The sequence below is a fragment of the Haliotis cracherodii genome, unplaced genomic scaffold (assembly GCF_022045235.1).
Source record: "Haliotis cracherodii isolate W230 unplaced genomic scaffold, xgHalCrac1.p SCAF_39, whole genome shotgun sequence".
NCBI lineage: Eukaryota > Metazoa > Mollusca > Gastropoda > Lepetellida > Haliotidae > Haliotis > Haliotis cracherodii.
In genome coordinates, this window is record NW_027266296.1 from 1630609 (window position 1) to 1646241 (window position 15633).

The window sequence follows — 15633 nt, forward strand, 5'->3', positions numbered from 1 at the left end:
TAGACGACTTCAATTGAATACCGTTACTCTGCACGCATACACACGCCGCGCTACAGGTCGTCAGGCACACACACACCATCAATATGAAATATTTGATCATTTTTTTCCTCTGCAAACTGAATGAGACAAATGATATTCCACAAATCCAATCTGCACATGCTTATCTGTGAACCATGGATTTCGCTATTAAATCAGGTTATACATTTTTTAAAGCGTTAAATTAGGTCTTAGATAGTATTTTGGTAAGAAATGACAGACATATTGTAAGCAACGACCAAACTAAATGTGCATGATGGTGTTGCTGGGCTTTTCAACGCGTGAAAGAGTCACGAGACACCCCTGCGTCTCTTCTGTAAAGTAATATTTAAGCAAGGTGCTTATCTGGAGTGTTTTGTATATATTTCCCAGCAAGACTCAAGTTTTACCATCCTTTTCCGTTAAATATATTTCTGATGAAAACGAGCAAAAGTAAAACGAGTCGCTATCACGTGCGCTGTAGCAGCTGGTAACATGTCACTAACAGTGGCCATTCATCACGGTGTGTAATCTCCCTCTACACCGCCTGGGTTGGATCAAGGAAGTGAAGGTAAGTTGACACGCGGGTGATATTTGCCAAATTTTATGAACACTACAAGCCTAACACTGATCTCAATGGCCGAGTTAAGCGACGTCGTTACTCAGTAATGTATCGACAGTCTTTAAAGTAATAGTCAGCTGATAATTCAGTCGTGGCGATGTGTTTAGCGTTCGTGCCATTCCCACCCCTGTGTTGCCAAGTCTACTTTCGTTATGTACATGCGACTGATCTCACGAAAATTTGTCTGTTAACGATACACTGACTCCAGAGGATGAAGTGTGTCTATCATATCTATATGTCGTACGGTTTTAAGACAGTAAGGATTAATAATGGCTGTAGGTGTGTTGCATTGTGTGGGCTCTGGGCTTTTGATAACAGCTAGTCTACTTTCGTTATGCAAATGAGAGCCGATATCTGGGTCAGTGCATATCATACGCGACAATAAACGTCCGTGCACCTGTTATAGCGACTGTGGGCTGGAGATATAACAACTGAATATATTCAGTCCTTGGATTAATACATCTAGCAAATTCTTTGTCGTAACCTGTTGAAAATATGAGTTGGATACACAGGTGCGACGGCGTCTACATCAGCTAAATGTGTCAACTGTGGTTGCCGGTGAAAACATTTTGGTGTTTTTATATGGAGTATTTTCACAAATTTAAAATGACCATTGACTCTCATTTAAGATATGATCTGGCATTACACGTGCGTCTCTCTATCTGTTGGTAGATGGCGACGTCCCAGAAACTGGAAGAACATTTTCTCACATGCACTATATGCACAGAGGTGTTTGACAATCCATGCACCCTTGTGTGTTATCACACCTTCTGTCGGAAATGTGTCGTCAACTATACCAAAACCAGACCAGAAGCCATCAGTGCCAAGTCTCTCCTGTGTCCATTCTGCAGCAAAATGACGAAAGTGTCTTCCCCTGAGAAACCAGTGGAGGCGTGGGCGGATGACGTCAAGCCAAGTTTTGTCATCCAGGGACTCTTGGATTCGTTTGGTCCCGGATGTAAAGGTAGATACAATCTGCATTGTGTCAACAGTTTTCCCATTATGTCCTAAATGTTATTCTCCCATTCCCATTTGGCTCTGTGTCATTTCACTGTTTCATATACTGTAGAAGTAATAGAAACAGGACGAATACAATCAATACTCAATCTGGTTGTGTAACAGTTGTTTCGCTTCAGTCGCTGTATAAAGTTTGTAGTCATCCAAATACGTCATGCAGACACCATTGCCTTTGTACAAGACGTTACAGACAAAAAAGATTATTTTCAAAAAAACTTAAAGATACAGACAAAACGCTCTTTGAGTCCATCATATATATATACTTGTATCTGTTGACTGGTCTAGCATTATTGTGTGATTTTATGATGGTGTGAAATATGTTTTATCACCCCAAACTGGCCCCCACGGGAGATATGGCTCGGGTGAGATCAAGCGATATCTACTTTGTAAATATCACGACAATGAAATTGCATCACAATTCTTTGCAAACCATTGTGACCTTATTGGCTACCATGACGCCACAATCAAATGACATAACTAATGGCTCTGCTACTGAAGCCGTTAGCAGTACCTTTTAACACTTAAGACACTGCTTATTACTGTTGTCTACAAACTGAAATTTTCAACTCGTGTTGATATATTTGATATTAAAAGACACTCGGGTGAGATTCTATATATACCAATAATATGTATCAACAATAATAAACATCACCTTCACTCAGTACCACTAGATGTATACATAGAGATATACCAACAAAACCTTAGTTGCCCGCATTTAGTGGTACATTTTTATCACCCTTTCCTTTTTTCATTTAGAAACGAAAAATTGTACGTGCTGTCAAGCAGAAGGGGAGACAACTCCAGCCAATGTGTGGTGCTCTATATGCGATGACGCACTCTGCAAGTCATGTGCAAAGGCACACAGACGTTTTCCAGCCACTCGTCACCATGACGTACTTGACCTTTCTAGTGAGGTCACTACCATCAGGAAACGAAAAGTCATGTGTAATGAACACAAGGATGAATGCATCAAATTCCTGTGCAAAGATTGCAAGAAAGCCACTTGTCACACCTGTTGTGTTATCTATCACAGGAAATGTGACTCAGTTGTCACACTAGAGTCGGAATTACCTGCTTTAAAATCCCAACTGTTGAATGAGAAGGAACACATAATGAAGAAACAAATCCAAATGAAAGTAAGAGTCGATACAGGTAAATCAAATGTCATCTCTGAAAAAGATCGGTATGCTCAAATGGAATCCGAGATCAAGTCGTCCGGTAACAAAGCGAGGGAGAAGATCACTCTCAAGGAAAACAAACTCCTAGACGAACTGAGAGAAGTCTCGGAAAAGCACATTGGACAACTGACAGCCGACATTAAGTCAGGGGAAATATCAGTACATATGTACCGACAACAGGTTGAACTGATAGACCAGACTCTACTAGCTGATCGTGACATGGATTTGTATGACATGTATCAGGGATGTGAGGTCGGTGATGTGGATGCTGTCGGAGACGCAGTCCTGAAGGAGAAGGGAAGAATAGCCAGGATCATGTTCAGACAGGACACGGATCAGCTGAGTAGAGCACTGGATGATCTACAGCTGGGTGAGATAGACATCCAGTATAAGGGTGTGCTGGACCTGAAGGCGACTCCTGTGTTACATGACACCATTAACATGAGAGTTGCAGGAGATAGAAAGGCTGCAAAGCCCATTGACGTGACGGCTCTGGTGGTGAATGGCACAGACACAGTGGTAGTCACAGACATCAACAACGAGAGTGTGAAGTCCTTCTACACAAAGACAAAACAGCCAGGTCACAGCAAGCTCAGCCTGAGTAGTAGTCCGTTTGGTATAACAAAGTTGAAACACAACCAGGTGGCGGTCACTGTGCCAGATACCAGACAGATTGTAAGAGTTGAAGTCAACCCTGACCTGGTGCTGCTGTCAACCATCACAACCAACAAACAGTACTGGGGTATAACGTCTCTGACACAATCAACACTCGCAGCAAGTGTCCCGTCTTCCCCCTGTGTGGATATTCTGGATATGACAGGACACGTGCTGAGGTCAATCAATCCAGTCCATAGTGGAAAGAACATGCTACAATATCCCAACTTTCTTTGTACCACCAGAACAGGAAACATCCTTGTGTCGGACTACAGTTCAATGTGTGTCCTGTGCCTGACACCAGAAGGGGACGTTGTGTTCACCTACCCCTCGACAGGAGACACAACACTGACAGGTCTGCGGGGCATCACAAGTACCAGCACAGGCGACATCCTGGTTGCTGACAATTCTCAACATAATGTTGTTCATCTGACTGAGTCAGGACACTTTGTTAGACACTTCCTTATTGCAGATGACGGTGTCTACACTCCGTGCGGAGTTTGTGTAGATGGACGTGGCCATGTGTATGTTTGTAATTACAACTCAGGTGAAATCAAAGTATTCAGTAGTAGTAACACGGTATAGACCACTGATTCATAATCAACTGATCATTCCATCTGAAGTTATGATAACTACCTACATTTACCACCACATCCATGCTGCAGATTGACTGACGTGGTGTTGACAGATCATCAGCTCAGTGTTGACTTGGACTTCCCGTGTCATATTGTGTGTGACTGAATATAACTAACACATCGTGTGACTGTATTGATCAATATATCCTCAATTATTTGTGTCAGTGCAAATCACCTTTAACTTTAGCTTAGAATTTATGTTACAGCTATGTGTACATAGCATCATTGCACTCCGTTGTAAATATTCATAATTCTTTTACATGAAAATTACTTGGATTTGTCTATTTATATCTTTTGTTGATGTTGATAAATTGCTATTTTTAGTCGCTTTAAAGAATAATCAAATTCCGTGCAGGTGACACACTTCTTTCAATCTTGTTCAGGAGTAACAGACTTTTGTGTGAATATGAGTCCCTCACGATATCAAGAAATTGAAGATCTGTGTTCAGTTTGATATCAAGTTTCATAGTACATCTCAGACTGCTTCCAATCTACATGTTTTCAATAAACACGGATCAAGCATCCCATGTGATAGGGCTATTTTAAAAAGTCTTTGCATGATGCACTTCTTATCATGGAGTATATATTTCAAATTTCGGTAAACCCATTTCACTCACTCACTCACTGAGGTCAGAGAATAAAAACATTGAGTCGGTATGCAGTAACAGGACAGTGGGGTTGCCTAGTGGTTGCAGCGTTCGCTCGTCACGCCGAATACCAGGGTTCGATTCCCCACATGGGTACAATGTTTGAAGCCCATTTCTGGTGTCCCCACCGTGATATTGCTGGAATATTGCTAAAAGCGGCGTAAAAACACATACACACTCCAATAATAAGGATCGCTTCCTTGGTCTAGTTGATAGAGCGTCGGCCCGAAGAGCGGAATGTCTCGGGGTTCGATCCCCTGCCGATTGAAAAGACGTAAAAAAAGACGTAAAAAGATGGTTCTTGTTGTTACCCTGCCTGGCACTAGGTTTTATAGTTCTAAAACAAGGAATGGTCGGCTCGGTCGGTATTCTGTGTCTGATGTATTAATGTTGAAATGAGGCATGATATATTAGTGGGCTGGGCTATAACATCGACAATAGTCCGGAAGAGTAAGATGCGGCTACACATTCACATACACAGACACATACACACACGCGCACGCACGCACAAATACACACACACACACGTCGCCATATAAGTGCAACAATCTTGAACGCGACGTTGAACCCCATTTCACCTCACCCCCAATTATAAACTCTACAAAGCTTCACATGTTTTCGGACTATTTCAACACAGTTTATTCCAGATATAATTCTCATTACTGAATGTGTCTGTTCGCAGTTAAGTGTGTGAATCTAATTCCAGTGTCTTATTTCATGATCTTTTGTCTTTCAGTTTAGAAGTATACAACTACGTTCGAAGCCAAGAGCTGAAATTGTTCCTTTTAACAGGCAGAACAAATAATAAGGTTATCAGGGGCATGGTTCTAATTAGCCGGAATTCGCTGTGAAAAGCGGCGTATAACCCCAGTCACTCACTAACTGATGCCTAGGTTAGAGGATGAAAAGATTGAGTCGTAGGTATCAAACCTTTGACTAATGGAACTATGTATCTCATGCCAAGGAGTACGTGATAACGGGTTTCGACTATATGTTGATTTTGTCATTTGCAACTTTACATTACCGGTGAATACGATTGTTTGAGCTCTCAAAAATATCTAGGGTGATGAAGTCGGTTTTGTTTGATAGGATCTCAGTAATGGTTGCATTCCGACAGTTAACGCTGTCGCCATGGCAGTCTTATTTGCCTTAATGACGTCATTTTATTTACATTATTTCGTTCGTGTTTCGACTTCAACATGTAGAACTCTACACCCCCACTACTTTGATACTCTTCAAGTCCACAATCCATACACTAGTAGACTTGTAATTATTGCTTGCTTGCTTGATTTAGTGATGTTTTGAAATATCTTATACTGATACTTAATGTGAAGAAAAGCATCAACATCGCCCATCCCTAGTGCAACTGGATAATTATTTAAATATGAAATCACACTCACTACTTCATTGCTAGTCGCTTTTCAGGATATTTCCATTGTTTTGTCCAGACAGTGGTGCTTGGTGCTTGAAGGTAGACGAAACGCCGTCTCTATGGTCTACTTTGATTTTCAGGCGAACGATGGCGTTGTATCTGTCTGCTTCATCCAGTGGCGGCATGTGTTTGCTGTTGTGCAATCGTCCAGACAAAGAGGACAACCCTGCGTTGTTTTGTGCAGTGGTGACGTGGTTTTCGTTTTGGCGAATTTCCACGCTTGTAATTACCCTCTGGCTGCGTATGCACAACCAAATTACCGTCTATTCATGACTCTTGTATCGCAATGTGCAAAATTCTGACAAATATTGATGAATTAATTCAATGTGCGTTTGTTTTTTTGTCGTGGAAAACCAATACCACGAAAACAAAGGCCGATACAGTAACACTGAACGTGTTAAAACGAAACGTTGTGTATTCTTGAGTAACGCTTGAATTTTGCACTCCCGTACGCGAATCTATTTACCTTTAGGCAAAGTTATCAGATACTTAATTGTGAAGTTTATACCTGACACTGTAAACACGAGATATATATGTTACACCCAATTTGTGCAACTGCCAATACAGCTTGTTCAATGCAAGCAATGGACAGTGACGAGTTTTAAAATCGCATTCACAGAAGACAAAAGGTACAAAGTTATTTTATAAGGATCTATTCATCGAGTTATGTTACAAAGATCTGTTCACTGAAGGTCATATGTTTTGAGGATGGGTGAAAGTCATATGTATAGAGGGTGGGTGAAGGTCATATGTTTTGAGGATGGGTGAAAGTCATATGTATAGAGGGTGGGTGAAGGTCATATGTATTGAGGATGGGTGAAAGTCATATGTATTGAGGGTGGGTGAAGGTCATATGTATTGAGGGTGGGTGAAGTTTATATGTATTGAGGGTGGGTGAAGGTCATATGTATTGAGGGTGGGTGAAGGTCATATGTATTGAGGGTGGGTGAAGGTCATATGTATTGAGGGTTGGTGAAGTTTATATGTATTGAGGGTGGGTGAAGGTCATATGTATTGAGGGTGGGTGAAGGTCATATGTATTGAGGGTGGGTGAAGGTCATATGTATTGAGGGTGGGTGAAGTTTATATGTATTGTGGGTGGGTGAAGGTCATATGTATTGAGGGTGGGTGAAGGTCATATGTAGAAGGATAATCATGTTCAGACGTTTGGCCATGCTTCTGTGTGAGTGGCAGAACATGCATATCCCTTCGCGAACACTTGGTGTCATCACTGATTTTCAGTGGGCCATTCATATACTTTTCAAGGCTATTGTGACTCTTGAGCCAAATGGAATCTGCTTTGTATGACAATCGAGTAATTAACATCATGAGCATCGATCTACGCAAGTGGGATACGACATTCATGGCATGCATCAAGCAAGTCAGCAAGCCTGACCATCCGATCCCGTTAATCGCCTATTACGGCAAGCATGGGTTGCTGAAGACCTATTCTCCACCGGGATCTTCACGGGTCGTATAGCTTGGTATCAATACTGTTCGGGCCGATGGATTGAAACAGCCCCTACTGTGATGCAGGACTAACGTGTTCTTGGAAGAGTTTCTTTGCCAGTGGGCGCGGGATCTCTGTCGTTGTGGACGGCGGAGGTGGTACGTGTTGGTTTCCACTGGGTCAGGGTATGCGCTGTCGTGGCGCTGGCAGCGCGATATGGGAGGAAAGTCCAAAAGTAGGCTGGTCCTGGACGTGGTGAAAGCCACGAGCACGGATGTGGCGCTAACAAACCACGAAACATATTCAGGGGGAATCTGGTGTTGGAATCCACGATCACATGTTTCTTCACAGCAGATGCGCACCTTACCTTTCCTTGGACATCCGTGAACCACACAAATGAAAAAGGAACAACGTTGTTTAGTTGTTATTTCAAATCAGTCATAATAATATTTGTTTGAGTATTTGCAAACATATCACGTATCATTTGAGAGAGTGAGTGAGAGAGTATATTTTACGCCACTTTTACTAATATTCCAGCAATGTCATCAAAGGGGACACCAGGAATGGGGCGTTGTATTTGAAAACGATGACACAAAAATAGTTTGCACAGTTCGTAGTAAATGTGAATAATACAGCATCAGATATCCGTTGACATGTGTGGTTTCACAATGTGGGACAGTACTGGTGTTGAGTACTTGTCAGAATCATCTTGACACAGAAACAAAGATTACTGCTTGGCAAATGATGACATTACAACCTGAAAAGCATGGGTCCCACATTTTTCACATAAACAAAATGAAGAAACCGTTATAACCTGGTATATATGATAAAGTATCACAATCAAACACATAACATACTGAATACTGAGTATAAATCATCATCTAATTTGTAATTAGAAGTGACATAAGCTGTATTCTTAAGTTTAACTGAAATTGATAAAATATGTTATTCAGGTTTCTGGATCGATGAATATACGTTCAGTAGGCACACAGAAGAATAGTCAAGTGGTTTATTCTTGATGATTCTTTAAGATTCGTTGTATTTATATATCTGACAAGTAACCAAGATATATAAGGTTGTCTGTTTAAGTCAGTGAGTGAGTATGTTTTGAACGGTATGTTTTTACATCATTTACCAATATTCCAGCAATATCACAGCGGGGACACCAGAAATGGGCTTCACACATTGTACCAACATAGGGAATCGAACCCGAGCTTTCGGTATTGCGAGCGAGAGCTTAAACCACTAAGCTATCCCACCGCCCCTCTCTGTTTAAGGCTGACAGTGGGTTTGAATATATAGTGCAATACCATTGTGTCGAAGTTGAAGGAGCCTACGTAAATAATTCGAATTATCCGAGGATCGACACAATCGTAAAAGGTGAATAAAGAAGAAATAGTTTTACGTCGAAACTTCAATGTTGGACACAACGGTGTTTGACTGTATGCAATAAGAAGCAGAGAGGAACTTGTAAACTAACATTTACATGCAAGCATCCTCTGATCATTAGGGCTGGGTCAAAGGACTGTGCAATCCAATACATATACCTATACACATATATGTACCTTGCTCGCGATCCGATATGTATCATGATACTTGCATGTGTGTTCATTGTGGTGTGTAAAAGGGTTTGGACAAGTCCACATTTACTACACTGGTACCCGACCCCCTATTACCCAACCCTACCCGGATACCCGCAGCGTCAAGAGTTACAAAATGGCCGAATAGAAATTGTTTTACTGGACCACTTGCAAAATATATTTAGGTACATGTACAAAAGGGTCTGGTCATGTATACACTGGAGTTGACTGAAGCTGTATCTTTACTCAAAACATATAAAGAAGGAATGAGTGTATAGTCAGAATGATGTGTGAACATATACTTGTAGATAACCATGGAGTTGTAGCAGTGATTTTTTCTCATTAATCTACATATCCAGTGACTAACCACGGGTACGTGTAGTCCTGTTGGTATCAGGGTCCTTGTCAGTGCCCACCCGACCCGAGTACCCGAGTTACCCGACCCGGCCCTAGTGTGTAAGCCATCTGATTCCTAGACAGGAAGACTAAATACCTGGCACACTGACGATTGGCAGAGTCAAGTATGGCGCAATGGATGATTTATTTTGATAATTTTCACTGCATCTTAGTATTAAAGAACACATTTCAGGTATGATTATCGCCGAGAGTGGCATTAAACAACAAACAAACTATGTGGCTTCCCATTCCAGGTCACGCTAGAAAAGTAAGCAAGAAATATATTCAAGGCAGCCAGTCAATGTCGACATGACATCGTCTACTCAAGTTGGTTGCCTGGTCTGGGATGGCCTTAACACAATCAGCTAGGTGACACCAGGTCCTGATAATCCCCATCGAATCCCTTACTGCTTCTACAACATAGCCCTAATATCCTGTTTGGGCTGTTATCACACAATGAAATCTTCACTGCCAAACATCCAATAAGTTTTGAGGTAAACCCGACCCCCTGGCCATTGCTACTGTTACGTTCAAAGCAGGAAAACATCACTTCTTTCCTGTGTGTGCTGATGTCAACACAAAATCTATTTTGATCGCTATCAGCACAAAGTTACTGTTACACGAGAAAGTCGATCATTGGCATAGAGCTTGGGAGAATAGACAGCTTCAGGTTATACATTTTTTAAAGCACTAAATTTAGATTTGTAATCGTATTTTGGTAAGAAATGACAGACATATTGTAAGCAACGACCGAACTAAATGTGCATGATGGTGTTGCTCGACTTTTCAACGCGTGAATGAGTCACGTGACACCCTAAAGTCTCTAAAGTTATATTTAAGCAAGGTGCTTATCTGGAGTGTTTTGTATATATTTCCAAACAAGACTCAAGTTTTCCCATCTTTTTCGGATAAATATATTTCTCTTCTGATGAAAACGAGCAAAAGTAAATCGAGTGAAGATCACTTGCGCTGTAGCAGCTGGTAACAGGTCACTAGCAGTGGCCATTCATCACGGTGTGCAATCTCCCTCTACACCGCCTGGTGGGATCAAGGAAGTGAAGGTAAGTTGACATGCTGGTGATATTTGCCAAATGTTATGTACACTACAAGGCTAACAATGATCTCAATGGCCGAGTTAAGCGACGTCGTTACTCAGTAATGTATCGACAGGCTGTGAAGTAATAGTCAGCTGATAATTCAGTCGTGGCGATGTGTTTAGCGTTCGTGCCATTCCCACCCCTGTGTTGCCAAGTCTACTTCCGTTATGTACATGCGACTGATCTCACGCACGTTTGTCTGTTAACGATACACTGACTCCAGAGGGTGTAGTATGTCTATCATATCTATATGTCGTACGGTTTTAAGACAGTAAGTATGTATAATGGCTGTAGTGGTGATGCATTGTGTTGGCTGGGGGCTATTGATAACAGCTAGTCTACTTTCGTTATGCAAATGAGAGGCGATATCTAGGTCAGTGCATATAACACGCGACAATAAACGTCCGTGTACCTGTTATAGCGACTGTGGCCTGGAGATATTACAACTGAATATATTCAGTCCTTGGATGAATGCATCTAGCAAATTCTTTGTCGTTACCTGTTGAAAATATGAGTTGGATACACAGGTGCGACGGCGTCTACATCAGCTAAATGTGTCAACTGTGGTTGCGGGTGAAAACGTTTGGGGAATTTTATATGGAATATTTTCACAAATTTGAAATGATCATTGACTCTCATTTAAGATATGATGTGGCATTACACGTGCGTCTCTCTATCTGTTGGCAGATGGCGACGTCCCAGAAACTAGAGGAAAATTTTCTAACATGCACCATATGCACAGAGGTGTTTGACAATCCATGCACCCTTGTATGTTATCACACCTTCTGTCGGAAATGTGTGGTCAACTACACCAAAACCAGACCAGAAGCCATCAGTGCCAAGTCTCTCCTGTGTCCATTCTGCAGCAAAATGACGAAAGTGTCTTCCCCCGAGAAACCATTGGAGGAGTGGGCGGATGATGTCAAGCCAAGCTTTGTCATCCAGGGTCTCTTAGATTCATTTGGCCCCGGATCTAAAGGTAGATACAAACTACATTGTGTCAACAGTTTGTCCAAATCAATGTCCTTAATGTTATTCTCCCAATCCCATTGCGCTCTGAGTTATTTCACTGTAACAAATACTGTAGAAGTAATAGAAACAGGACCAATATTATGAATACTCAATCTGGTAATGTAACAATTGTTTCGCTTTAGTCGCTGTATACAGTTTGTAGTCATCCAAATACGACATGTAGACACGCTGGCCTTTGTAAAGGAAGATGTTACAGACAAAAAAGATTATTTTCATGTATGTAAAGTTGCCGGCAAAACGCTCTTAAAGTCCATCATGTACATATGCTTGTATCTGTTGACAGGTGTAGCATTAATGTGTGATTTTATGATGGTGTGAAATATGTTTTATCATCCAAAACTGGCTCCCACAGGAGATATGGCTCGGGTGAGATCAAGCGATATCTATAGTGTAGATATCACTGCAATGAAATTGCATCACAATTCTTTGCAGCCCATTGTCACGTTATTGGTTGCCATGACGCCACAATCAAATGACATCACTCATGGCTCTGAAACTGTTAGCAGGGCTTTTTTACACTGAGGACACTGCTTATAACTGTTGTCTTCAAACTGAAAACGTCTCAGAGTTTTTTCCACTTTTATCAACTCGTGTTGATAGATTTGATATCAAAAGACGTGCGGTGAGATTCTGTATATACCAATAATATGTATTAACAACAATAAACATATCACCTTCACTCAGTACCACTAGATTTATACATTGTGATATACCAGTACACACTCAGTGCTACATTGCCAGCTGTGTTTTTATCAATCTTTTTTATTTTGTTTAGATACGAAAAATTGCGCGTGCTGTCAACGCGAAGGGGAGACAATTCCAGCCTCTGTGTGGTGCTCTATTTGCGATGACGCATTGTGTGACGTATGCGAGAGTGTACACAGACGCATCTCATCCACTCGCCATCATGACACAATTGACCTGTCAAGCGAGGTTATTATCACCAGGAAACGAAAGTTCATGTGTAAAGAACACAAGAATCAGTGCATCGAGTTCCTATGCAAAGATTGTAAGAAAGTCACCTGTCAAACCTGTTGTATTATCTATCACAGGAAATGTGACTCGGTTGTCACACTTGAGTCGGAATTACCTGCTTTAAAGTCACAACTGTTGAATGAGAAGAACAAAATAATAAAGAAACAAATCCAAATGAAAGTAAAAGTCGATACAGGTAAATCAAATGTCATCTCTGAAAAAGATCGGTATGCTCAAATGGAATCCGAGATCAAGTCGTCAGGTAACAAAGCGAGAGAGAAGATCACTCTCAAGGAAAACAAACTCCTAGACGAACTGAGAGAAGTCTCAGAAAAGCACATTGGACAACTGACAGCCGACATTAAGTCAGGGGAAATATCAGTACAGATGTACCGACAACAGGTTGAACTGATAGACCAGACTCTACAATCTGAGTTTGACATGGATGTGTATGAGATGTATCAAGGATGTGAGGTCGGTGATGTGGATGCTGTCGGAGACGCAGTCCTGAAGGATGATGGGAGAATAGCCAGGATCATGTTCAGACAGGACACGCATCAGCTGAGTAGAGCACTGGACGATCTACAGCTGGGTGAGATAGATATCCAATATGAGGGTGTGCTGGACCTGAAGGTTACTCATGGCTTACAGAACACCATTAACATCACAGTTGCAGGAGATGAAAATACAGCATGCCCGTTTGACGTGACGACTCTGGTGGTGAATGGCACAGACACAGTGGTAGTCACAGACTACAACAACAAGAGTGTGAAGTCCTTCTACACCACGACAAAACAGCCAGGTCACAGCGTGCTCAGTCTGAGTAGTGGTCCTTTGGGTATAACAAAGTTGGAACACAACCAGGTAGCTGTCACTGTGCCAGATACCAGACAGATTGTAACAGTTGAAGTGAACCCTGACCTGGTGCTGCTGTCAACCATCACAACCAACAAACAGTACCGGGGTATAACGTCTCTGACACAATCAACACTCGCAGCAAGTGTCCAGTTTCCCCCCAGCGTGGATATTCTGGATATGACGGGACACGTGCTGAAGTCAATCTGTCCAGTCCGTAGTGGAAAGACCATCCTACAAAATCCCCTCTTTCTTTGTACCACCAGAACAGGAAACATCCTTGTGTCGGACAGCAATCCCAGGTTTGTCCTGTGCCTGACACCTGAAGGGGACGTTGTGTTCACCTACACCCCGACAGGAGACACAACAGTGACATATACGCGGGGCATCACAAGTACCAGCACAGGCGACATCCTGTTTGCTGATTCTCAACCTAAAGTTGTTCATCTGACTGAATCGGGAGAGTTTGTTAGAAACTTCCTTACTGAAGATGACGGTGTCTTGTACCCGTGCGGAGTTTGTGTAGATGGACGTGGCCGTGTGTATGTTTGTAATCACATCTCAAGTGAAATCAAAGTATTCAGTAGTAGTAACACAGTATAGACCACTGATTCATAATCAACTGATCATTCCATCTGACGTTATGATAACTACCTACATTTACAACCACCTCCAAACTGCAGATTGACTGACGTGGTGTTGACAGATCATCAACTCAGTGTTGACTTGGACCCATGTGACCAGTGTCAGATCTTCCCGGTGTCATATTTTGTGTGACTGAGTATAACTAATACATAGTTTGAGTAGAACTAATATATGGTTTGAACATAACTAATACATAACCTGACTCTGTGTAAATGATATATAGTGTGATTGAGTATAAATATATACAATGTGGCCGAGTATAACTAACACATAGTGTGACAGTGTTGATCAATATATCCTCACTTATTTGTATCAGTGCATATCACCTTTAACTTTAGCTTAGAATTTATGTTACAGCTATGTTTACATAGAATCATTGCACTCGGTTGTAAATGTTTATAATTCTTTTACATGAAAATTACTTGGATTAGTCTATTTATTCTTGTTGTTTATGAGGGTGAAATGCTATTTTTAGTAGCTTAAAAGAATAATAAAGTTCTGTGCACACTTCTTTTAATCTTGTTCAGAAGTAACAGACTTTTGTGTTAATATGAGTCCCTCAAGATATCAAGAAATTGAAGATCCGCGTTCGTGGATCAATTTGATATCAAGTTTTATACTACATTTCAATCACAAACTGCTTCCAATCTTCATGTTTCCAATAAACCCCGATCAAGGATTCCATGTGATAGGGCTATTTGAAATAGTCTTTGCATGATGCACGTCTTATCATAAAGTATGTATTTCAAATTTCTTATTTCACGATCTGTAGTCTTTTAGTAACTGTTTAGAAATATTCTTCTACGTTCGAAACCAAGAGGTGAAATAATTCCTGATAACCATTAGCGTTAGGCAAAACAAATCATAATGTTATGAAAGGCATGGAGCGATCAGCCGTTTAAGGAGCCAGAGTTCGTTGTTGAAAGCGACGGTAAACCCATTTCACTCACTCACTCACTGAGGTCAGAGAATAAAAACATTGAGTCGGTATGCAGTAACAGGACAGTGGGGTTGCCTAGTGGTTGAAGCGTTCGCTCGTCACGCCAAATACCAGGGTTCGATTCCCCACATGGGTACAATGTGTGAAGCCCATTTCTGGTGTCCCCCGCCGTGATATTGCTGGAATATTGCTAAAAGCGGCGTAAAAACATATACACACTCCAATAATAAGGATCGCTTCCTTGGTCTTTTGCCTCGGCATTAGTCCGGAAGAGTAAGATGCAGCTACACATACACATACACATATACAGACACACACGGGCACGCACGCACAAATATACATACACACGACGCCATATAAGTGCAACAATCTTGAACGCGACATTGAACCTCATTTCACCCCACCTCCAATTATAAACTCTACAAAGCATCACATGTTTTCGAACTATTTCAACACAGTTTTT

General features: G+C 41.4%; 1 protein-coding gene across 1 annotated transcript; it reads left to right on the top strand.

The window, feature by feature from the left end:
• Positions 1-552: 552 nt before the first annotated feature.
• On the top strand, positions 553-14633 carry LOC139478122 (uncharacterized). The gene is made up of 5 exons (XM_071260446.1): positions 553-586; positions 1310-1601; positions 2411-3984; positions 11411-11702; positions 12531-14633. The coding sequence occupies exons 2-5, from the start codon at positions 1310-1312 to the stop codon at positions 14186-14188; spliced, it is 3816 nt and encodes a 1271-aa protein (XP_071116547.1). The 5' UTR covers positions 553-586; the 3' UTR covers positions 14189-14633.
• Positions 14634-15633: the final 1000 nt, after the last annotated feature.